This window comes from Scyliorhinus canicula, chromosome 5 (genome assembly GCF_902713615.1).
Source record: "Scyliorhinus canicula chromosome 5, sScyCan1.1, whole genome shotgun sequence".
Taxonomy (NCBI): Eukaryota; Metazoa; Chordata; class Chondrichthyes; order Carcharhiniformes; family Scyliorhinidae; genus Scyliorhinus; species Scyliorhinus canicula.
Window position 1 is genome coordinate 221,148,220 of NC_052150.1, and position 24,379 is coordinate 221,172,598.

Here is a 24,379-nt window from a genome sequence, read left to right on the forward strand (position 1 = left end):
TACACCTCCACCCTGTCCCTATAACCCAGTAACCCTAACCCACTTTTTGTTTTGGACACTAAGGGCAATTTAGAATGGCAAACCACCTAACCTGCACATCTTTGGAGTGTGGGAGGAAACCGGAGCACCCGAAGGAAACCCACGCAGACACGGGAAGCACTTCCAAACTCCGCACAGAGTGACCCAAGCCGAGAATCAAACTGGGACCCTGGAGCTGTGATGCAACAGTGCTAACCACTGGGCTACCATGCTGCCCATAGGTTGTCTCCTTCTTACCCTGGGTGCAAAGGCATTCCTTCATCTCACAGGGATTGATCCCATTGACAGGAAATTTGGAAATCCAGTTGCACAATAGCATTCTAGCAATAGGAACAGGTGTAGGCCATTCGGCCCTCTCATACCTGGGCTGGGATTCTCCCCTACTCGGCGGGGCGGGGTGTCCAGGTGTAGCGCAGTGGCGCCAATCACTCCAGCGTCGGGCCTCTCCAAAGGTGCGCAATTCTCCGCACCTTTGGGGGGTAGGCCCGCGCCGGAGTGGTTGGCGCCACGCCGACTGGCGCCAAAACCAGCCCCAGCGGCCTTTGACGCCCGTGCCGGGGCTGGCCGAAAGGCCATTCGCCGGTTCGCACATGCGCCGGTATGTCAGCTGCCACTGACGGCATCACCGGCGCATGCGCGCTGGGGAATTCTTTTCCGCCTCCGCCATGGTGGAGGCCGTGGAGGCGGCGTAAGAAAAAGAGTGCCCCCACGGCACTGGCCCGCCCGCCAATTGGTGGGCCCCGATCACGGGCCAGGCCACCGTGGGGGCACCCCTCGGTGTCTGATCGCCCCACGCCTCCCCCCAGTACCCCGGGGGCCCGCTCGCGCCGCCAATCCCACCGCCACCAGAGGTGGTTGCAACCATGGTGGCGGGTGAGGCCTCTCAGCGGCGGGACTTCGGCCCATCGCGGGCCGGAGAATCGCCGCGGAGGGCACGCTGATCGGCAGGGCGTGATTCCCGCCCCCGCCAATTCCCAGGTGGCGGAGAATTTCTGCCACGGCGGGGGCAAAATTTTCGCCGGCCCCGGGCGATTCTCCGACCCTACGGGGAGGTCGGAGAATTTCGCCCCTGATCTGCACCACAACATCAAGTGATCTCCTTGCCTCCATATCTCAACATAGAATCGTAGGATCCCGACAGAGCAGAAGAGGCCATTCGGTCCATCCTGTCTAAACCGATCCTCTGAAAGAGCACACTAACTAGGCCGGCTCCCTGACCCTATCCCTGTAACATCATAGCCCCACTTAACCTTTGGACACTACGGAGCAATTTATCATAACAAATCCACCTAAACTGCACGGGTAGGATTCTCCCGTACCCGGCGGGGCGGGAGGTCCCGGCAGGACGGAGTGGCGTGAACCACTCCGGCGTGGGGCCGCCCCAAAGGTGTGGAATCCTCCGCACCTTCAGGGGCTAGGCCGGAGCCGGAGTGGTTTGCGCCCCACTGGCCGACGTGGAAGGCCATTGGCGCCGCCAGCCGGGGCCGAAGGGACTTCGCTGGCCAGCGCGGGTCCGCGCATGCGTGGGAGCGTCAGCGGCTGCAGACGTCATCCCCGTGCATGCGCGGAGGGGTTCACCTTCGCGCCGGCCATAGCGGAGGCTTACACGGCCGACGCGTAGGAATAGAGTGCCCCCACGGCACAGGCCCAGCCGTGGATTGCCCCCCCCCCGCCCCCCCCCCCCCCCCCCCCCCTCCCGCCCAGGACCCTGGAGCCCGCCTGCGCCGCCAGGTCTCTCCGGTAAGGGACCTGGTCCAATTTACGTTGGCAGGACCTGCATAGAACGAGCGGGACTTTGGCCCATAAAGGGTTGGAGAATCCCCGGGGGGTGGGGGCCGCGAGCGACCGCCGACCAGCACAGCGCGATTGCCGCCCCCGCCGAATCTCCGGCGCCGGAGAATTCGGCAGCCGACGGGTCCGGGATTAGTGTCGCCTCCCCGGCGATTCTCCGACCTGGCCCGGGGGGGGGTCAGAGAATCCCGCCCCACCTCTTTGAACTGTGGGAGGAAACCGGAGCACTCATAGGAAACCTACACAGATACAGGGAGAACGTGCAAACTCCACACACACAGTCACCTGAGGTCGGAACTGAACCTGGGTCCCTGGCGCTGTGAGGCAGCAGTGCTAACCACATTTTGACAGTCTTGCCTAACAAAAATCTATCGATTCCATTTTTTACATTTTCAGTTGACCTCCGGCACCCACTTTAGAGGGAGAGAGTTCCCAATTTCCATTACCCTTTGTGTGAACAATTGCTCCTAACGTGTTTTTCAGCGGCGGAGGCAGCCGGCAGCAGGATCTACTAGCCTTGCTGTTGTCAACAGGATTTCCCGTTGGCAGCACCCCTCATCACCTCATCACAATGTGCCGTCGGTGGGACTGATTCATAATTTATACCTGTGGTGCTTCACACTCCATCCCCTTGATGCAGTATAATGTGGATAAATGTGAGGTTATCCTCTTCACCAGCAAAAATAGGAAGGCTGAGGGCAGCATGGTGGCGCAGTGGTTAGCACTGCTGCCTCACGGCGCCGAGATCCCAGGTTCGATCCTGGCTCTGGGTCACTGTCTGTGCGGAGTTTGCACATTCTCCCCGTGTTTACGTGGGTTTCGCCCTCACAACCCAAAGATGTGCAGGGTAGGTGGACTGAACATGCTAAATTGCCCCTTAATTGAAAAAGTTGAAAAAAATGAATTGGGTACATTAAATTTTTTTAAATAGGAAGACTGATTATTATTTGAATGGGTGTAAGTTGAGAGAGGTGGATGCTCAGTGAGACCTTGGTATCCTCATGCATCAGTCGCTGAAAGTAAGCATGCAGTTACATAGAACATAGAAAATACAGCACAGAACAGGCCCTTCGGCCCGTGTTGTGCCGAACTTTTGTCCTAGATTAGGAACAAATCAATCTACACCCGAGCATTCTACCGTAATCCATGTACCTATCCAATAGCCGCTTGAAGGTCCCTTATGTTTCCGACTCAATTACTTCCACAGGCAGTGCATTCCATGCCCCCACTATTCCCTGGGTAAAGAACCTCCCTCTGACATCCCCCCCCCACTATATCTTCCACCATTCAGCTTAAATTTATGTCCCCGAGGGTAAAAGTCTGACTGTCTACTCCATCTATTCGCCTGATCATCTTATAAACCTCTATCAAGTCGCCCCTCATCCTTCTCCGTTCTACTGAGAAAAGGCCTAGCACCCTCAACCTTTCCTCGTAAGACCTACTCTCCATTCCAGGCAACATCCTGGTAAATCTCCTTTGTACCGTTTCCAAAGCTTCCACATCCATCCTAAAATGAGGCGACCAGAACTGCACACAGTACTCCAAATGTGGCCTGACCAAGGTTTTGTGCAGCTGCATCATCACCTCACGGCTCTTAAATTAAATCCCTCTGCTAATGAACACTAGCACACCATAGGCCTTCTGCACAGCTCTATCCACTTGAGTGGCAACTTTCAAAGATCTGTGAACATAGACTCCCAAGATCTCTCTGCTCCTCTACATTGCCAAGAACCCTACCGTTAACCCTGTATTCCGCATTCATATTTGTCCTTCCAAAATGGACAACCTCACACTTGTCAGGGTTAAACTCCATCTGCCACTTCTCAGCCCAGCGCTGCATCCTATCTATGTCTCTTTGCAGCCGACAACAGCCCTCCTCACTATCCACAACTCCACCAATCTTCGTATCGTCTGCAAATTTACTGGCACAACCTTCAACTCCCTCATCCAAGTCATTAATGAAAACCACAAACAGCAGTGGACCCAGAACTGATCCCTGCGGTACGCCACTAGTAACTGGGCTCCAAGCTGAATATTTGCCATCCACCACAACTCTCTGACTTCTATTGGTGAGCCAGTTCGTTATCCAACTTGCCAAATTCCCCACTATCCCATGCCTCCTTACTTTCTGCATAAGCCTACCATGGGGAACATTATCAAATGCAGTGGACAGTAAAGAAGGTAAATGGTATGTTGGCCTTCCTAGCGAGAGGATTTGAGTACAGGAATAGAGATGTTTTACTGCAATTGTATAGGGCATTGGTGAGGCCACACCTGGAGTATTGTAGGCAGGTTTGGTGTCCTTATCTGAGGAAGGATGTTCTTTCTATGGAGGGAGTGCAGCAAAGGTTTACCGGGCTAATTCCTGCGATGGCGGGACTGTCATATGAGGAGAGACTAAATCGGTTAAGATTATATTCATTGGAGTTTCGAAAAGTGAGAGGGGTTCTCATAGAAACTTACAAAATTCTGACAGGATTGGACAGGGTAGATTCAGAACGAATGTTCCCGAAGGTGGGGGAGTCCAAAACTACGGATCATAGTTTGAGGATCAGGGACAAACCTAGGACTGGGGTGAGGAGCAATTTCTTCACCCAGAGAGTGGTGAATCTGTGGAATTCACTACCACAGAACGTAGTTGAGACCAAAACGTTGTGTCAATTTCAAGAAGGAATTAGATACAGCTCTTGAGACTGAAGGGATCAAGGGATATGGGCAGAAGGCGGGATCAGGGTATTGATCGTGATGATCAGCCATGATCATAATGAATGGCAGAGCAGGCTCGAAGGGCCGAATGGCCTCCGCCTGCTTCTATTTTCTATGTTTCTCCTACCAGCGAAAATGGGATATACCAGGAATGAGGTGGGACTTTGGATCTGTATCCCATGTGCCATTGTTAAAGGGCCGTGGCTCCCTTACATTCCAAAGCTGTCCTTACCTCTTCATTCTGTTCCCTCAGGCACTCTGGACTCTCTTGGAAATGCCACAAAGCTGAAAGCTGGCATGTGTTCTTGATCTGAATGGTGGAAATAGCCCTGGTTCCCAACCTTACCAGGCAAAAATCCAAGGAAGCAAGGTCAATACACACCTGGGGACCCTGAAACAGCAACACAAGCATTAAATAACATTAAATGGCACAGCGATGTACATATTATAGTCAGTCAAGCTTTGCTGACGTTCACCTCGCGTTACAGCCAGAGATTATATGCTTACAGTGAACAGAAAAGTGGAGGTGCTTCGGCAACTTTAGATTTACAAGGATGCTACCAGGACTTGATGGAGGAGTTATAAGGAGAGGCTGAATAGGCTGGGACTTTTTCCCCTGGAGCGAAGGAGGCTTAGGGGTGATCTCATAGAGGTCTATAAAATAATGAGGAGCATAGATAAGGTAGATAGTCAACATCTTTTCGCAAAGGTAGAGGAGTCTAGAACTAGAGGGCATCGATTTAAGGTGAGAGGGTAGAGATACAAAAGAGACCAGAGGGGAAATTTCTTCACACAGCGGGTGGTGAGCATCTGGAACGAGCTGCCAGAGGCAGTGGTAGAGTTGGGTACAATTTTTTCCTTTAAAAAGCAGTTAGGGGCAGCACGGTGGCCTAGTGGTTAGCACAGCCGCCTCACGGCGCTGAGGTCCCAGGTTCGATCCTGGCTCTGGGTCACTGATCGTGTGGAGTTTGCACATTCTCCCTGTGTCTGCGTGGGTTTCGCCCCCACAACCCAAAAATGTGCAGGGTAGGTGGATTGGCCATGCTAAATTGCCCCTTAATTGGAAAAAATAATTGGGTAATCTAAATTAATTAAAAAATTTTTTTTTTTAAAAAGCAGTTAGACAGTTACATGGGCAGGGTGGGTATAGAGGGATATGGGCCAAATGCGGGCACGTGAGACTAGCTTAGTGATAGAAACTGGGCAGCATGGACAAGCTGGGCCGAAGGGCCTGTTTCCATGCTGTAAACATTTAGAACAGTACAGCACAGAACAGGCCCTTCAGCCCTCGATGTTGTGCCGAGCAATGATCACCCTACTTAAACCCACGTAACCCGTAACCCAACAATCCCCCCATTAACCTTACACTACAGGCAATTTAGCATGGCCAATCCACCTAACCCGCACATCTTTGGACTGTGGGAGGAAACCGGAGCACCCGGAGGAAACCCACGCACACACGGGGAGGACGTGCAGACTCCACACAGACAGTGACCCAGCCGGGAATCGAACCTGGGACCCTGGAGCTGTGAAGCATTGATGCTAACCACCATGCTACCGTGAGGCCCCATCTATGAAACAATCTTACTTTTCCCTGAAATGAAAACAGAAAATGTTGGATAAACCCAGCATGTCTGGCAGCAACTGTGGAGAGAGAAACAGAGTTAGCGTTTCGGACCTCAATTCAACTTGTTATTATTGCATCTGCTTAGGCCCTCCTCTCCTGAAAATAGTGCCTGCTGCTGTGAAAGGGTGACAGCACAAATCACGGGTTGAAATTGGGACCACCCTTGACTGCATGGTTGAACAACAACCACCTGCCTTCATGTAACACCCTTAATATGGTAACAGGGTCCCTCAGGTATGACTCTCAAAACAAAACCACTTGCCAAATATTAGGACATATGGTCAGAGTGGTAGGCTTTAAGATGCATCTTAAAGAAGAGAGAGGTGGAGAGCACCGTGGAGGGAATTCCAGAGCCTGGGCAGTTTAAGGTGGGGGGGAAATTAATTGGCGATAAACAAAGAGGCCAGAACACCAGTCCCTCCTGGTTCCACACTCAAGTAAATAAAACATCTTTCATTCATCTCTTGGATGTCAAACTCAAAGAGCTACCTGCAAAGGGTGCTAGCTTCCCAGCTATGGTCATGGAGAATAATGTGGCCATGTGCCAATCAACCTTAAGAATAGTTCTGAAATAGGTGCCATTTCTGCAACAGGCCTTTGTTCCCTCTAGAGGCGACTGTTCAAGCTTTCAGCTGGTCTCCCACATTCTACCCCCTGTAACATATCATCCAAAGCTCTGCTGGCCGTGTCTAGGCTCACACCAAATTCCTTACCCTGTGCTTGCTGACCTGCACTGGCACCACAACAGGCCATGTCTTGATTTTAAAATGCCCACCCTTGTTTTCCAATCCCACCCTGGCCGTGCCAATCTCCAGCTCCGTAATCCGCTCCAGCCCCACGACCTTATCTGTGCTTCTCTAATTCTGGCCTCATGTGCATCCCTTATGTTAATTGCTCCACCATTGGCTGCCGTGCTTTCCGTTGCCTGGGCCCCAAACTCTGGAATTCCTTCCCTGCACCTCTTCGCCTGGTTTTCACTCTTCAAGAAATTCCTTAAAACCTCCTTCTTTGACCGAGCATCTGATTGAATATCTCCATATGTGTCTGAGTGCCACGTTTATAATGTGAAGGAATATTTTATTGCACGAGGTACCGTAAATAAATGTATAAATATAAGCTGCTGTTGTTGTTATGCCCCACAGCAGACAGATTATTTAGCCAAAGGGATAGTGTGGAGTGTTCATGCTTCTACTTTATAATTAGGTAGCACACTGACCATAAAGGTTGCCTCTACGTAAAGGACCACTGGCTCTTCCTGACATCTGATGTGACACTGTAGACGGTAGTTCATTTTCTCCGGCTTGCCTCCAGTAAGCAACAGTTCCAGGTCACAGTAATCGTTGGGCTCTGTAAAGAATGCAGAAAGCTCCAGTCAGATTTTTTTTTTTTTAAAGCAAGAGCTTGGAACTCATTGAAGATTAAATGACCAAAACCACCAAGATATAAAAATAGATAACCTGCATTTATAGTACAGTTTTTCACAACCTCCACAGCCAAAGAAGTACTTTTGAAGTGTAGGTCCTGTTGCAGTTGAACACATGGCAGTCAATATGTGCACAACAAGGTCTCAGTAACAGCAATGGAATAATGACCAAAGCATCTGCTTTAGCAATGTAGCTCTGTTTTCTAAAGTATCTGCTAAGAATATTCTTTGCACAATGTGCCAGGAAAAAGCATTGGAGGGTGCTTTTTTGAGGGCCAGTACAGATTTGATGGGCTGAATGACCTTCTGCACTGTTGGGATTCTATGATTTAGCAGGGCTGTAAGGTGGACGATATGGAATTGACTTCAATGGAAAAGGTATCACATTGTGGCGTATAATAGGCAGCTAAATGAGGTTCACTCATTTCACACCATCACCCAGTGAAATTCTCTCTTTGCCTTTTTTCTAACTTAAGGACCATCATCTAAAAGCACTGCAGGATTTCAACTCTATAAAATAGACCATATGATAGAGGTTGGATAAACTCGGATTGTTTTCACTAGGATGGTGGAGGTTGAGGAGCGACCTAGCACAGTGGTTAGAATTGTTGTTTCACAGTGCTAGGGACCCGGGTACCATTCCCGGCTTGGGTCACTGTCTGTGCGGAGTCTGCACGTTCTCCCTGTGTCTGCGTGGGTTTCCTCCGGGTGCTCCGGTTTCCTCCCACAAGTCCTGAAAGACATGTTTCTTAGGTGAATTGGACATTCTGAATTCTCCCTCAGTGTACCCGAAAAGGCGCCGGAGTGTGGCAACTCGGGGATTTTCACAGTAACTTCATTGCAGTGTTAATGAAAATGAAAATCGCTTATTGTCACGAGTAGGCTTCAATGAAGTTACTGTGAAAAGCCCCTAATCGCCACATTCCAGCGCCTGTCCGGGGAGGCTGGTACGGGAATCGAACCGTGCTGCTGGCCTGCTTTAAAAGCCAGCGATTAGCCCTGTGAGCTAAACCAGCCCCTTAAAGTTTCTAATTTGTTATTGCGATGGCCGGGAATCGAACCCGGGTCAACTGCTTGGAAGGCTGCTATGCTCACCACTATACCACCATCGCTCACTAATGTAAGCCGACTTGTGATACGGCTAAAGATGATTATTATTAGAGGTTTACAAAATTATGAGTGGTATGGACAGAGTAGATATTCAGAGTCAATTACTGGGGACATAGGTTTAAGGTGCGAGGGGCAAAGTTTAGAAGAGATGTGTGTAAGAGGCATCTTGACAAACACATGAATAGGATTGGAATAGAGGGATACGGACCCTGGAAGTGCAGATGGTTTTAGTTTAGCCAGGCATCATGATCAGTACAGGCTTGGAGGGCCAAAGATCCTGTTCCTGTGCTGTTCTTTGTTATTCAACAGAGAACTCACCAGGAAGGGTCCAGATTCAATTGCCAAATAGTGCTCAAACAAGCAAATGCAAATTTTCATTCATACAAAAGCTAATTAGACTTCTTTCACCAAAACAGCATCTTTGGGAAGCAGCATCAGAATAATTTGAGGCTTGGCATGGATTTCCCTCCCCCCTCCGCAGCATGTTCTGCAGCGGCAGAGGGCGACTCCCCAATGGCTGGCAGCAGCATCCTCTGATCCCGCCGTTGTCAACGGGGTTTCCCGTCGAACCCGGGAAACCCGCAGCTGGGGTGCCCTGCCGTTGGGACTGTAAGATGCTGCCTGCGTGAACAGACAGAAAATCCCACTCATCATGTAGAATCACAGAATGATAACAACATAGAAGGAGAATATGTCTGCGGCGTCTCTCTCTGCCAGAGCAACTCCGTTAGTCCTACTCCCTGTAGCTCTGAAAATCCTTTATTTTTAGGTGACTGTAATGCCGCTGCTCTTGTGTTCTCGCTCCTTCCACTGCTGCAGCTCTGTGTTCCCCTCTTTATATTCAGGCTTCATCACCAATGAAGCAGCTGGTTGAAGTTGCTTTTAATTCTATTTATGTCACGTAAAGTTTTAAAAAAACAATTGATGGATATCTAAGGAAGAAGAATTTATCGAAATATCTGCATCTTCACTCCATTAAGAACCTTCACCTTCAAGAACCCTGGCCGACAAAACTTCACCAATCTCAGTTTGTACATTTCTATCTGGCCCTCGACCCCCCCAATGACTTTGCAGTGGAGAGAATTCCGGATTCTCACTGCTCTTTGGGCGAAGACGTGCTTTCTGTCACCGCCCCCGAATGACATTTTGCCTGGATTCCTCCACCAAGAGAAATATTTAGTCTCCATCTACCTTACATTACAAATCCTCACATTATCTCAAACGCCCTTGATTAGATCACCCCATAATCTCCTACAAGTTGCTCAGTGGGGGATTAAAGTGTGTCTGTTTCAATGCAAGGAGTGTCAGGAATAAGGGAGATGAACTGAGAGCATGGATGAGTACTTGGAACTACGATGCTGTGGCCATTACGGAGACATGGATTTCACAGGGGCAGGAATGGTTGTTAGATATTCCAGGGTTTAGAGATTTTAAGAAGAATAGGGAGGGAGGTAAAAGAGGAGGGGGAGTGGCACTGTTAATTAGGGAGTGCATCACAGCCGCAGTAAAGGAGGTAGTCAAGGAGGGTTTGTCTACTGAGTCAGTATGAGTGGAAGTCAGAAACCAGAAAGGAGCAGTCACTTTATTGGGAGTTTTCTATAGACCCCCCCCCCCCCCCCCCCCCCCCCCCCCCGCCAATAACAGCAGAGAGATGGAGAAACAGATTGGGCGGCAGATCTTGGAAAGGTGCAGAAGTAACAAAGTTGTTGTCATGGGTGACTTCAACTTCCCAAATATTGACTGGAACCTCCTTAGTGCAAATGGTTTGTGATACACAATCAATGACTACTGAAGCGAGGTTGTAGTCCAACTGAAGGCTTTAATAAGCTAGATGTTTCCACCAGCAGCTCAGGTACAGAAAGGAAGCTGCTGGGGCAGCACGGGCTCTTATACCCCGCCTTGCAGGGTGGAGCTACCATACAGGCTCGACCAATGGAAAGCATACATTATCTACCAATGGTGTTCCAGCATTACTAGGTACCGTAATACCTCTACACAGACTACCACAGTTTGGGTGGAGCAGATTTTGTCAGGTGTGTACAGGAAGGATTCCTGACTCAATATGTAGATAGGCCGACTTGGGGGGAGGCCATATTGAATTTTGTGCTTGGCAACGAATCAGGCCAGGTGTCAGATGTCTCGGTAGGAGAGCATTTCGGTGACAGTGACCATAGCTCCTTGACCTTTACCATTGTCATGGAGAGGGATAGGAACAGACAGTATACCATAGTCATGGAGAGGGATAGGAACACACAGTATGGGAAAGTATTTAATTGGGGGAGGGGAAATTATACTGCTCTTAGGCAGGAGCTAAGGAGCATAAAGTGGGAACTGTCGTTCTTGGGGAAATGCACAACAGTAATGTGGGGGTTGTTTAAGGGGCACTTGCAGCGATTGTTGAATAGTTGTCCCACTGAGACGAGGAAGGAATGGTAAGATGAAGGAGCCTTGGATGACAAGAGAAGTGGAGCTTCTCATCAAGAGGAAGCTTACATAAGGTTGAGGAAGCAAGGATCTGGCATGACTCTAGAGGGTTACAAGGTAGCCAGGAAGGAACTCAAAAATGCACTGAGGCGAGCTAGAAGGGGGCACGAAAAAGCCCTGGTGGGAAGGATTAGGGAAAACCCCAATGCGTTCTACACTTAGTGAGACATAAGAGGATGATCAGAGTGAGAGTAGGGCCGATCAGGGATAGTGGAGGGAACTTGTGCCTAGTGTCTGAGGAGATGGGGGAGGCCCTAAATGAATATTCTGCTTCAGTATTCACTGGGGAGAGGGACCTTGTTGCTCATGAGAACAGTGTGAAGCAGGTTAATAGAGTCAAACAGGTTCATATTAAGAAGGAGGATGTGCTGGAAATTTTGAAAAGCATGAGGATAAATACGTCCCCTGGGCCTGACGGGATATACCCAAGGTTACTACAGGAAGCGAGGGAGGAGTTTGCTGCGCCGTTGGCGATTATCTTTGCATCCTCACTCGCCACTGGAGTAGTACCAGATGAATGGAGGGAGGCGAATGTTGCTCCCCTGTTCAAGAAAGGGAATAGGAAAATCCTTGGGAATTACAGACCAGCCAGTCTTGCGTCTACGGTGAGCAAAATATTGGAAAGGATTCTGAGAGATAGGATTTATGATTATTTAGTAAAAACATAGTTTAATTAAAGATAGTCAGCATGGCTTGTGAGGGGCAGGTCACAAGCCTCACTGACTTCTCTGAGGATGTGACGAGACACATTGATGAAGGTTGGGCTGTGGATGTGGTGTATATGGATTTCAGTAAGACATTTGATAAGGTTCCCCATGGTAGGCTCATTCAGAAAGTTAGGAGGCATGGGATACAGGGAAATTTGGCTGTCTGGATACAGAATTGGTTGGCCAAAAGAAGACAGCGAGTGGTAGTGGATGGAAAGTATTCCGTCTGGAGGTCGGTGACCAGTGGTGTCCCACGGGGTTCTGTTCTGGGACCTCTGCTCTTTGTGGTTTTTATAAATGACTTGGATGAGGAAGTGGAAGGGTGGGTTAGTAAGTTTGCCGATGACACGAAGGTTGGTGGAGTTGTAGATAGTGTCGAGGGCAGTTGCAGGTGACAGCAGGACATTGACAGGATGCAGAGCTGGGCTGAAAAGTGGCATATGGAGTTCAACCTAGATAAATGTGAAGTGATTCATTTTGGAAGGTCGAATTTGAATGCTGAATACAGGGTTATAGGTAGGATTCTTGGAAGTGTGGAGGAACAGAGGGATCTTGGGGTCCACATACATAGATCCCTCAAAGTTGCCATCCAGGTTGATAGGGTTGTTAAAAAGGCATATGGTGTGTTGGCTTTCATTAGCAGGGTGATTGAGTTTAAGCACGGTTTTGCTGCAGCTTTATAAAACCCTGGTTAGACCATTGTGTCCAGTTCTGGTCGCCTCATTATAGGAAGGATGTGAATACTTTGGAGAGGGCGCAGAGGAGATTTATCAGGATGCTGCCTGGACTGGAGGGCATGTCTTATGAAGAAAGGTTGAGGGAGCTAGGGCTTTTCTCACATGAGCGAAGAAGGCAGAGAGGTGACTTGATAGAGTTGTGCAAGGTGATGAGAGGCAGATAGAGTGGTTAGCCAGAGACTTTTCCCCAGAGTGGAAATGGCTGTCACGAGGTGACATAATTTTAAGGTGATTGGAGAAAGGTATAGGGGAGATGTCAGAGGTAGGTTCTTTACACAGAGAGCGGTGGGTGTGTGGAATTCTCTGCCAGCGGAGGTGGTGGAGTCAGAGTCATTCGGGACATTTAAGCGACTCTTGGACAGGCACATGGACAGGAGTAAATTGAAGGGGTGTGGGTTAGGTTGATCTTAGATTAGGATAAATGGTGGGCACAACATTGTGCCAAAGGGCCTGTACTGTGCTGTACTGTTCTATGTAAGTGCGTTCATAAAGTTGTCAAACGGGTTGAGTGCACCAATGGCTAGCGGGAAGAGCGGGAGAGACTTCTGGTCAGCCACACTTGATGTGTGGTGCCCCTCCAGCTATAAGCCCCTGGTGACAGACTAGCGACCTGCTGTGGGAATTACTAGCAATGGGAATAGGTAAAAGGCTGCTTTAGTGCAACTACTAAGTGTGGAAAGAGAATTGGAATTGGAATAATCTTCCATACTCATGGTGCGGAACGGCGGCACAGTGGTTAGCACTACTGCCTCACAGCGCCAGGGACCCGGCTCAATTCTGACCTTGGGTGATTGTCTGTGTGGAGTTTGCATGCTCTCCCCATGTCTCCGTGGGTTTCCTCCAGGTGCTCCGGTTTGCTCCCATAGTCCAAAGATGAGCAGGTTAGGTGGATTGGCCATGCTAAATACCCCTTAGTGCCCACCTCCATTCAGAGGTTCTCAGCTGCTTCAAGAAGACCATCATTATACTGGTGTCAAAGAATAACCAGGCAACATGCCTCACTGACTACCGTTCGGTGGCCTTGACATCTATCATGAAGTGCTTTGAGAGGTTGGTCATGAGTCACATCAGCTCCTTATTCCCAGAATGCAATGATCGACTGGAATTTGCATACCGCCACAACCGGTCCACAGCAGACACTATCTCCCTGGCCCTACATTCATCCCTGGAGCATCTCAACAACAAGGACTCCTATGTCAGACTCCTATTCATTGACTACAGCTCTGCCTTCAACACCATAATCCCAGCCAAGCTCATACCCAAACTCCAAACCTAGGACTTGGCTCCTCACCCTGCAACTGGATCCTTGACTTCCCGACCCATAGACAACAATCAGCAAGGATAAACAATAATACCTCCTCCACGACAGTCCTCAATACCGGGGCCCCGCAAAGCTGCATATTTAGCCCCCTGCTCTACTCCCTATACACACACGACTGTGGCAAAATGTGGCTCCAACTCCATCTACAAGTTTGCTGATGACACTGTCATAATATACATCTATGTATATAATGGTGTGCAGACAGGCAGCGATTGACACACAGGATGACCAGTGAGCACACAGAACAGAGCAGCCAATCACCAGACAGGACACGGCCACTATAAAGCCAGAGGGCACCAGGTTTCCCGCTCTCTCTGGACCCAGCCTCTGAGACAGTCAGAGTTCGTGAGCTAGACAGTGTAAACACCATGCGGTAGCTAGTAAGTCTGGTCAGGCTAGTACTAGGTCTCCAGTCAAGTCAGCATAGTGTCAACCCACAGTTGAATATGTATAGTAGTTAAGACGTTAAATAAAATCGTGTTGCATCTTATCAAGTGTTGGAGGTCTGTCTCTCGCTACACTGTATCAAGTGCCGTCCACATCGACCCAGCCTGCCCAACACATCAGACACAACCGCAGTCGGTCGGATCTTGAACAACGATGAGTCAGAGTACAGGAGGGAGATAGAGAACCTAGTGGCGTGGTGTAACGACAACAATCTCTCCCTCAATGTCAGCAAAACTAAAGAGCTGGTCATTGACTTCAGGAAGCAAAGTATCGTTCACACACCTGTCTGCCGAGGTGGAGATGGTTGACAGCTTAAATTCCTAGGTGTGCACATTGCCAAAAATCTGTCTTGGTCCACCCACAACCAAGAAAGCACAACAGCGTCTATACATCCTCAGGAAACTAAGGAAATTCGGCATGTCCAAATTGACTCCTACTAATTTTGACAGGTGCACCATAGAAAGCATCCTATCGGGCTGCATCACAGCCTGGTATGGCAACTGCTCGGCCCAAAACTGTAAGAAACTACAGAGAGTCGTGAACACAGCCCAGTCCGCCACACAAACCCGCCTGCCATCCATTGACTCTGTCTACACCTACCACTGCCGGGGAAAGCGGGCAGCATAATCAAAGACCCCTCCCACCCGGGTTATTCTCTCTTCCAATGCCTGTGTCATGTATTTACATTGTGTATCTATCGTATGTCCTTTGTTTTTTTCATGTATGGAATGATCTGTCTGGACTGTACGCACCCCGGTACACGTAACAATAAACCCAAAGCCAAACCCAAAAAGGTTAGGTGAGGTTCGGGGCATAGGGCGGAGTGGGCCTGGATAGGATGCTCTTTCAGAGGGTCGTGCAGACTCGATGGGGCGGCTGGCCTCCTTCTGCACTGTAGGAATGCTATGATAAAATGATTGATGAAAGTTTAAGACAAAATGCAGAGTGAAGTAGACTTTTCATTTTTATTCTGCAAATTAAGTAGTCCTGCATTTTGAATGCAGTGTAATTATTTGTACACTAATGTGCTCAAAATTCTCCTGTCATTTTACACTTTATTTTAATTATTGCCTGTTATTATATCTCGAATTATGACTTGTTTTATTTGTATCGTCATTTTTCAAGAAATCAATTACCTATTGATCCACAAGGTGGCAGTACCTCCAGGAAATGAGAGTCGTGAACACTCTCCCAGTCAAAGTGGACGGTAGATGTGCTATTGTTCCATATCTGCAGATAACAGAAAATTAATGCATTTGTTGTGAATTACCTCGGAATGAATAGGATTGTGTCGGGTAAACTGATGGACCATTCAGGTTACTGTCAACATATCGAGCGTAGAATGGTAGAGAGGAGACATCTTTTATATCTTGGTCCATGGTTTACCGAACTTCAAATGCATATCTAAGTATTGTTTTTTGAATGCAACAAGGGATTTTGCTCTACCCCCCTTTTCAGACATTGCCCCTGTGTGAAAACACTCTCCTCAAGTCCACGCTATTAATTCTTTAAATCAATGCCCACGTTTTTGACGTCTCTGTTCACAGAAATCAGTCCTTCCTATTCACTGGTGAATAGTCCTTCCTATTCACTGGTGCTCCAAAGACTCGAGTACAGTTCCCACCACGGCACTGGGCGAAGATAAATCCAATTGATTAATAAATCTGGAATAATATTAATTAATGGCAGTCTCATTAATGGGTGGCACGGTAGCACAGTGGTTAGCACTGCTGCTTCACAGCGCCAGGGACCCGGGTTCGATTTCCGGCTTGGGTCCCTGTCTGTGCGGAGTCTGCACGTTCTCTCCGTGTCGGTGTGGGTTTCCTCCGGGCGCTCCGGTTTCCTCCCACAAGTCCCGAAAGACGTGCTGTTAGGTGAATTGGACATTCTGAATTCTCCCTCTGTGTACCCGAACAGGTGGCGGAATGTGGCGACTAGGGGCTTTCCACAGTAACTTCATTGCAGTGTTAATGTAAGCCTCCTTGTGACACTAATAAAGATGATGATTATTATTATTATTATTATTATTAATAAGAAATTACCGGATTGTTACTAAGAACCTAGATGGTTCACTCTGGTTCACTAATGTCCTTTAGGAGGGAAATCTGCCATCCTTTCCATATCTGGCCTACGTGTGACTCCAGACCCACAGCAACATGGTTGCCTCTCAGCAGGTCACTCAGTTCCAACTTGCGTTCCTATGTCAAACCTTTTTCCCTTCCTCCTTGGACACTGGCTGGTTTGCCGAGCTATCCAGCATCCGTTATGCCCCCACCAGCGGGCAGCCTGATATAATTACCACATGGATTCTCATATTTATTAAGCTGCTTTATATTTGCATATACTTTGTCTTGGCACCCCGATCTTCACAAGCTTCCAAAGGCAGCTCAAGTGCAAGTGTTGAAGGTTCTCAGCGTGACACTGGTACGCTGTCCAGGTCTCACATGCGTGGTATTAGGTCACCCCTCCCGTGTGAAAACAGTCCCAGCCTTTCCTGAAAATTATATTCTCACTTTTTTAGTATCATTCATGGAAATTGTTCATGCACCTTCTCCAGTACCTTCACATCCATTTATTTATTTTAAAAATAAATTTAGAGTACCCAATTAATTCTTTCCCATTAATGGGCAATTTAGCGCGTTCAATCCACCTAGCCTGCACATCTTTGGGTTGTGTGGGGGCGAAACCCACGCAAACACGGGGAGAATGTGCAAACTCCACACGGACAGTGACCCAGAGCCGGGATTGAACCTGGGACCTCGGCGCCGTGAGGCAGCAGTGCTAACCACTGCGCCACCGTGCTGCCCTATTCACATCCATTTATAATATGGAGACTGTGTACAACCCTCCAGGTGTGATCCACCCAAGGTTCTATAGACATTTCATATCACTTCACAGCTTTTTGTTTCTATCCCTCGGGAAATGAGCGCCCGTGTATGTTTGCCATTTTTACACAATGCGATTTAAAATTCCGACCTCAAAGTACTTCTTCAGGGTGGTGCCCATGTAGTTCTCGCCCAGGATAAGGATGGCATAAGGCTTCAACATAACTTGAAATGGCTCAGTATAGCCTTTAACCTCCAGTTCCATGCCTATGATGTTAGTAACCGCCGCAGAAGCTGTTTTCATGGATCTTTCCAGGTTAGTTTTCCTGAAATTTAGGAAGAAAGAAAAGAATTTAGTTTGGGAGGAACGCACTTTTGGCACATTAGTTTGATTTTATTTTGTGCCTGACAGATCATCTTCTGTATCCAGGCAGAGCTGACCCCTTTGTGACAAGAATCTTCAAACCCGCGACCACTACCATCTAGAACAGGGGTGGGCAAACTACGGCCCGCGGGCCGCATGCGGCCCGCCAAAGGTCTTTATGCGGCCCACCAAGATCAAGTAATTTTTTAAAAAATAATTTTTTTTTTTAATGTTTTTTTTTTAATTTTAAGGTTAATGGGGGGGGGGGGGGGGGGGGGGGGGGGGGGGGCTGTTGGGTTACTGGTATAGGGTGGATACGTTGACTTGAGTAGGGTGATCTTTGCTCGGCACAACATGTGTTTCATGTGAAGTTTCTACTTTAAAATATTAATTAATAAAAATTAATTGCTTTTTTCTTTAAACTGAGTTACTTTGTTTTTCAAATAAATGTGTTTCATGTAAGGTTTCTACTTTAAAATATTAATTAATAAAAATTAATTGCTTTTTTTTCTTTAAAAACCTTTTATTTTGGCTATTTTAAATATTAATTATTTTACTTAATATACTATGCGGCCCTTTAAAATTGTGAATTTCTGAATGTGGCCCTTGCACGGAAAAGTTTGCCCACCCCTGATCTAGAAGGACAAAGGCAGCAGACACCTGGGAACCCCACCAACTGGAGGTTCCCCTCCAATTCTCTCACCATCCTGACTTGGAAATATATCGCCGATCCTTCACTGTCACTGGGTCAAAATCCTGGCAATCTCTCCCTAACAGCACTGTGGATGTACTTACCCTCAGGTACTGCAGCGGTTCAAGAAGGCAGCTGACCACCACCTTCTCAAGGGCAATTAGGGATGGGCAATAAATGCTGGCCTAGCCAGCGAGACCCACATCCGGGAAAAAATGAATAAATAAAAATGAGGGCACACCTGTCAAAGGGCATTTATCTATCAAGGGAAGGTCTGCCCTACGAAGGTACTGGTGGACTCTCCTGCAAGGATGAAAAGTGAAGTGTGTGGAATGAACCTTTGGCATGGGCCCCAGGTTCCCATCTCTGAAAGCCATTCAGTGGGTCTTTGACAACAATCCTGCAACTTCCGCACTTGTTGGTTTTTTGATTCTGGTGGCACTTTGCAGAACGACACTTACAGCCAGAAGGAGGTTGGCAGCTCATCCAAAGGGACATGCCCATCACCACCCCATTGGACAGACACCAGATCTGTCGCTCAGCCAGTGGCACTGCTGATGGTGAGTTCATTCGGTTACACTGGGTCGCCCCATTGTGCTGAGCACCAGCTTCTCCATTTAGTGCAGCTGTGGTCTTAACACTATGACAATGAGGAATGCTGCCTATCCTGACCCTCCCACCCAGGAAAGACACAATGTTCGACAGGATGGTTAGGAGAAGTAGGGTGAAACTTACTACGTGGGTCTCTGTGCCCCTAGCATGTTATAGCATTTCCTAGAATCATAGAATCACTACAGTGCAGAAGGAGGCCGTTCGGCCCATCTACACTGACCCTCTGATAGAGCACCCGACCCAGGCCCACTTCCCCATCCTATCCCTGTAACCCTATAACCGCACTGATCATGGACACTTAGGGACAATTTAGCATGGCCAATCCACCTAACCTGCGTATCTTTGGACTGTGGGAGGAAGATGCACCCGGAGGAAACCCACGCAGACACGGGGAGAACGTGCAGACTCCGCACAGAGATTCCTCCAAGGTTGGAATTCAACCCGGGTCCCTGGCGCTGTGAGACAGCAGTGCTAACCACCGTGCCACCCCAGACTTGTTAATTTCCAGATTTTTATTAAATTCAAATTTTTGATCTTTAAGTCATCTTTGTCTACAGGAATAGTGCCAGAGGACTGGAGGATAGCAAATGTTGTCCCCTTGTACAAGAAGGGGAGTGTAGATAACCCCGGTAACTATAGGCCAGTGAGCCTTACTTCTGTTGTGGGAAAAGTCTTGGAAAGGTTTATAAAAGATAGGATGTATAATCATCTGGAAAGGAATAATTTGATTAGAGATAGTCAACATTGTTTTGTGAAGGGTAGGTCGTGCCTCACAAACCTCATTGAGTTCTTCGAGAAGGTGACCAAACAGGTGGACGAGGGTAAAGCAGTTGATGTGGTGTATATGGATTTCAGTAAAGCGTTTGATAAGGTTCCCCACGGTAGGCTATTGCAGAAAATACAGAGGCATGGGATTCAGGGTGATTTAGCAGTTTGGATCAGAAATTGGCTAGCTGATAGAAGACAAAGAGTGGTGGTTGATGGGAAATGCTCTGACTGGTGTCCAGTTACTAGTGGTGTGCCACAAGGATCTGTTTTGGGGCCGTTGCAGTTTGTCATTTTTATAAATGACCTGGAGGAGGGCGTAGAAGGATGGGTGAGTAAATTTGTGGATGACACTAAAGTCGGTGGAGTTGTGGACAGTTCAGAAGGATGTTACAAGTTACAGAGGGACATAGATAAGCTGCAGAGCTGGGCTGACAGGTGGCAAATGGAGTTTAATGCAGAAAAGTGTGAGGTGATTCATTTTGGAAGGAATAACAGAAAGGCAGAGTACTGGGCTAATGGTAAGATTCTTGGTAGTGTGGACGAGCAGAGAGATCTCGGTGTCCATGTCCATAGATCCCTGAAAGTTGCCACCCAGGTTGAGAGGGTTGTTAAGAAGGCGTACAGTGTGATAGCTTTTATTGGTAGAGGAACTGAGTTTCGGAGCCATGAGGTCATGTTGCAGTTGTACAAAACTCTGGTGCGGCCGCATTTGGAGTATTGTGTGCAGTTCTGGTCGCCACATTATAGGAAGGATGTGGAAGCATTGGAAAGGGTACAGAGGAGATTTACAAGAATGTTGCCTGGTATGGAGGGAAGATCATATGAGGAAAGGCTGAAGGACTTGAGGCTGTTTTCGTTAGAGAGAAGAAGGTTAAGAGGTGACTTAATTGAGGCATACAAGATGATCAGAGGATTAGATAGGGTGGACAGTGAGAGCCTTTTTCCTCGGATGGTGATGTCCAGCACGAGGGGACATAGCTTTAAATTGAGGGGAGATAGATATAGGACAGATGTCAGAGGTAGGTTCTTTACTCATAGAGTAGTAAGGGCGTGGAATGCCCTGCCTGCAACAGTAGTGGACTCGCCAACACTAAACGCATTCAAATGGTCATTGGATAGGCATATGGACGATAAGGGAATAGTGTAGAGGGACTTTAGAGGCGTTTCACAGGACGGCGCAACAGCGTGGGCCGAAGGGCCTGTACTGCGCTGTTCTATGTTCAACCACCTGCCGTGGTGGGATTTCAACCCAGGTCCCCAGATCTTGCCCTGCCTTCCCATTTCTTGGGTGTGAATGGAATTGAAGGGTCTGGACCCGTGCCTACCATACGTACACTGCAAAGGTCATGAGGCACGCGAGAAAGCTTCCAGCCTCTCCCATCGCGTCTCCTGCTGCAAAACCTTTGCAGCACCCAGACTCCCGGGGGGGGGGGCTTCTCAGAATGCTGACAGCAGGGCTCCAATTCACATCACCTTTTCTCCAGGGCCGGACGCCTGATGCTATCCCTTAAATGCAAGAAATCGACTTCCGGTGGCGGCGATGCGCAGTTGAGCCGCACATTCGGCGGCTCCCGCGAATAACGGACTTTGGGGCTCTTTTCAGGGCCCCCAACGGAGCTGAGGCGGCGAATCCCAACGGGGGAAGAGGCCAGGTGTCGACCCCAACGGTCCCATGGTCCGGACCAGGAGTGCGGCAGCGAGAAAACCGTCGGAAACAGCTAGGAAAAATCGGGGGCAGAAAAATAAAATGGCGGCCAGCGAAGGCCTCGAGGAGCTGAGGAAGTGGGTCCAGGAGCAGCAGACGACTCTGCTGCGCTGCTTCCAGGAGCTGAAGTTGGAGCTGCTGGAGTCCCTGAAGGTAACCACCAGTGAGCTGATGGAGACCCAGACGGCCCAGGGGGCTGCGATCCGGGAGCTGCAGCAGCAGGCCTCCGAAAGGGAGGACGAGGTCGGGGCCGTGGCGGGGAAGGTGGAGATGCACGAGGCGCTCCATAAAAGATGGCAGGAGCGGTTCGAGGAGCTGGACAACCGGTCGAGGATTAAGAATTTGCGGATCCTGGGCCTCACGGAGGGGCTGGAGGGGTTGGACCTGGCGGCCTATGTGGTGATGATGCTAAACTCGCTGATGGGGGCTGGGTCCTTCCAGGGGCCCCTGGAGTTGGAGGGGGCCCACAGAATTCTTGCTAGGAGGCCCAAGCCGAACGAGCTGCCGCGGGCGGTGTTGGTGAGGTTTCAATGGTTCGTGGATCGTGAGTGTGTGCTCCGGTGGGCCAAGAAGGAGCGGAGCAGCAAGTGGGAGAACACGGAGGTGCGGATCTTCCAGGACTGGAGTGCGGAGGTGGCGAGGTGGAGGGCCGGGTTTAACCGGACGAAGGCGGTGCTCCACTGACGGAGGGTGAAATTTGGAATGTTGCAGCCAGCGCGTCTGTGGGTCACCTATAAGGATCGGCACCATTATTTTGAGTCCCCGGAGGAGGCATGGGCCTTTGTGCAAGCCGAGAAGCTGGACTCAAACTGAGGGTCCCCCTGATGGGGGATGCTGTATAATACTGTATTTGTATTTGCTTGGTTTAGTGTAAGATGTGGGGTGGCTTTAGGGTGGGTGGGGTGATGTTGTACGGTTTTTTCTATATGGGTTTTTAAGCAGGGGTCGGGTGGACGGGTTCGGGCAGAGGGGTAAACGGGGAGTTCGGGGAGCTGGTGGGGGGGACTGACAATGGGAGTGGCCGTGGAGGAGGCGGGGCCCGGCAGGGCGAAAGCGCGGGCTTTCTGCGGGGTTCCCGCGCTGTGAGAGGGTGGGGGCGTGTTTTCTTTTCCTGCGCAGGAGCGGGGGGAGGGTGGACTCGTTGACGGGCACAATGGAGGAGGGGCAGGCCCACGTGGGGAGGAGCCGAAAGTAGGGCGGGAGTCGCCGGGGTCAGCAGAAGTTAGCTGGCTCAAAGGAGTGCTGTAGAGGGGGGGGGCACGGCTAGGGGGGTCCTAGCCCGGGGGGGGGGGGGGGGGGGGGGGTTACCGGGTTGCTGCTGAAACGGTCAGGAAGGAGCTGGAGGACGCAGGGGATGCTGGAGGGGGGGGGGGGGGGGGGGGGGGGGAGTTGTCGCCGTGGGAAACTGGCAGAGCGGGGGACGCTGGCCGGTGGTGGGCAAGGGATGGGGTATGGCTAATCGGCAGGGGAGGCGGGCAGGGAGCCCTCGGATCCGGCTGATAACTTGGAATGTGAGGGGGCTGAATGGGCCGGTCAAACGGGCCCGGGTATTTGCGCACCTGAAGGGACTGAAGGCGGATGTGGCCATGCTCCAGGAGACACACCTGAGAATGGTGGACCAGGTCCGGCTGAGGAAGGGATGGGTGGGCCAAGTATTCCACTCAGGGCTGGATGAGAAGAGTAAGGGGGTGGCGATCCTGGTGGGGAAGAAGGTGTCGTTTGAGGCGTTGAAGGTGGTGGCTGACAGTGGCAGGAGGTACGTGATGGTGAGTGGCAAGCTGCAGGGGGAGCGGGTGGTGTTGGTGAATGTCTATGCCCCAAATTGGGACGATGCGGGGTTTATGCTGCGTATGTTGGGCCACATTCCGGACCTGGAGGCGGGGGTCCTGATCATGGGGGGGGGACTTTAACACAGTACTGGATCCCCCATTGGATCGATCCAAGTCCCGGACGGGTAGGAGGTCGGCGGTGGCTAAGGTGCTGAGGGGATTCATGGACCAGATGGGGGGGGGGGGTGGACCCCTGGAGGTTTGCGAGGCCAAGGGCCAGGGAATACTCGTTTTTCTCCCATGTACATAAGGCCTACTCGAGGATTGATTTTTTTGTCCTGAGCAGGGGGCTGGTGTCGAGGGTGGAGGATGTGGAATACTCCGCCATTGCCATTTCAGATCATGCCCCGCACTGGATGGACCTCGGGCTGGGGGAAGAGAGGGACCAACGTCCACTCTGGCGCATGGAGGTGGGGCTGTTGGCAGATGAGGAGGTGGCCGGGAGGGTTCGGGGGTGTATCGAAAAGTACCTCGAGGCCAATGATAACGGGGAGGTTCGAGTGGGGACGGTCTGGGAGGCATTGAAGGCGGTGATGAGGGGGGAATTGATCTCCATCCGAACCCATAGGGAGAGGGGGGAGCAGAGGGAGAGGGAGAGACTGATAGGGGAGATGGTGCAGGTGGATAGGAGATATGCGGAGGCCCCAGAGGAGGGATTGCTGGGGGAGAGGCGTAGCCTTCAGGCCAGATTTGACCTACTGACGACCAGAAAGGCGGAAGCTCAGTGGAGGAAAGCACAGGGGGCGGTGTATGAATACGGGGAGAAGGCGAGCAGGATGCTGGCGCACCAGTTCCGGAAGTGAGACACGGCCAGGAAGATTGGGGGAGTGATGGATAGAGCTGGGAAAGTGGTGCGGAGGGGAGTAGATGTTAATGGGGTCTTCAGGGACTTCTATGGGGAACTGTACCGGTCTGAACCCCTGGTGGAGGGGGGTGGAATGGGGCGCTTCTTGGACAAGCTGCGTTTCCCGAGGGTGGAAGAGGAGCAGGTGGAGGGACTAGGGGCGCCGATCGAGCTGGAGGAGGTGGTCAAAGGGATAAGGAGCATGCAGTCGGGGAAGGCGCCGGGGCCGGACGGGTTTCCGGCGGAATTCTATAAAAAGTATTTGGACCTGTTGGGCCCCCTGTTGGTCCGGACCTTTAACGAGACAAGGGAGGGGGGGGGGGGGGGGGGGGGGGGGGGGGGCTCTGCC

General features: G+C 50.1%; 1 protein-coding gene and 1 non-coding gene across 4 annotated transcripts in view; both read right to left on the bottom strand.

Moving 5' to 3' along the window:
* Positions 1-24,379, bottom strand: part of dlec1 (DLEC1 cilia and flagella associated protein) — a 191,005-nt gene that overhangs the window by 87,656 nt on the left and 78,970 nt on the right. For all 3 annotated transcript variants that reach the window (XM_038798563.1, XM_038798564.1, XM_038798562.1), the window contains exons 18-21: positions 17,369-17,543; positions 15,529-15,622; positions 7,380-7,510; positions 4,769-4,927 (exon numbers count right to left, since the gene is read on the bottom strand). In XM_038798563.1, coding sequence (XP_038654491.1) covers positions 4,769-4,927; positions 7,380-7,510; positions 15,529-15,622; positions 17,369-17,543 — 559 coding nt within the window. The remainder of the gene's footprint in view (positions 1-4,768; positions 4,928-7,379; positions 7,511-15,528; positions 15,623-17,368; positions 17,544-24,379) is intronic.
* Positions 8,627-8,698, bottom strand: trnag-ucc. The gene has a single exon. It is a non-coding gene; the product is annotated as a tRNA-Gly (tRNA).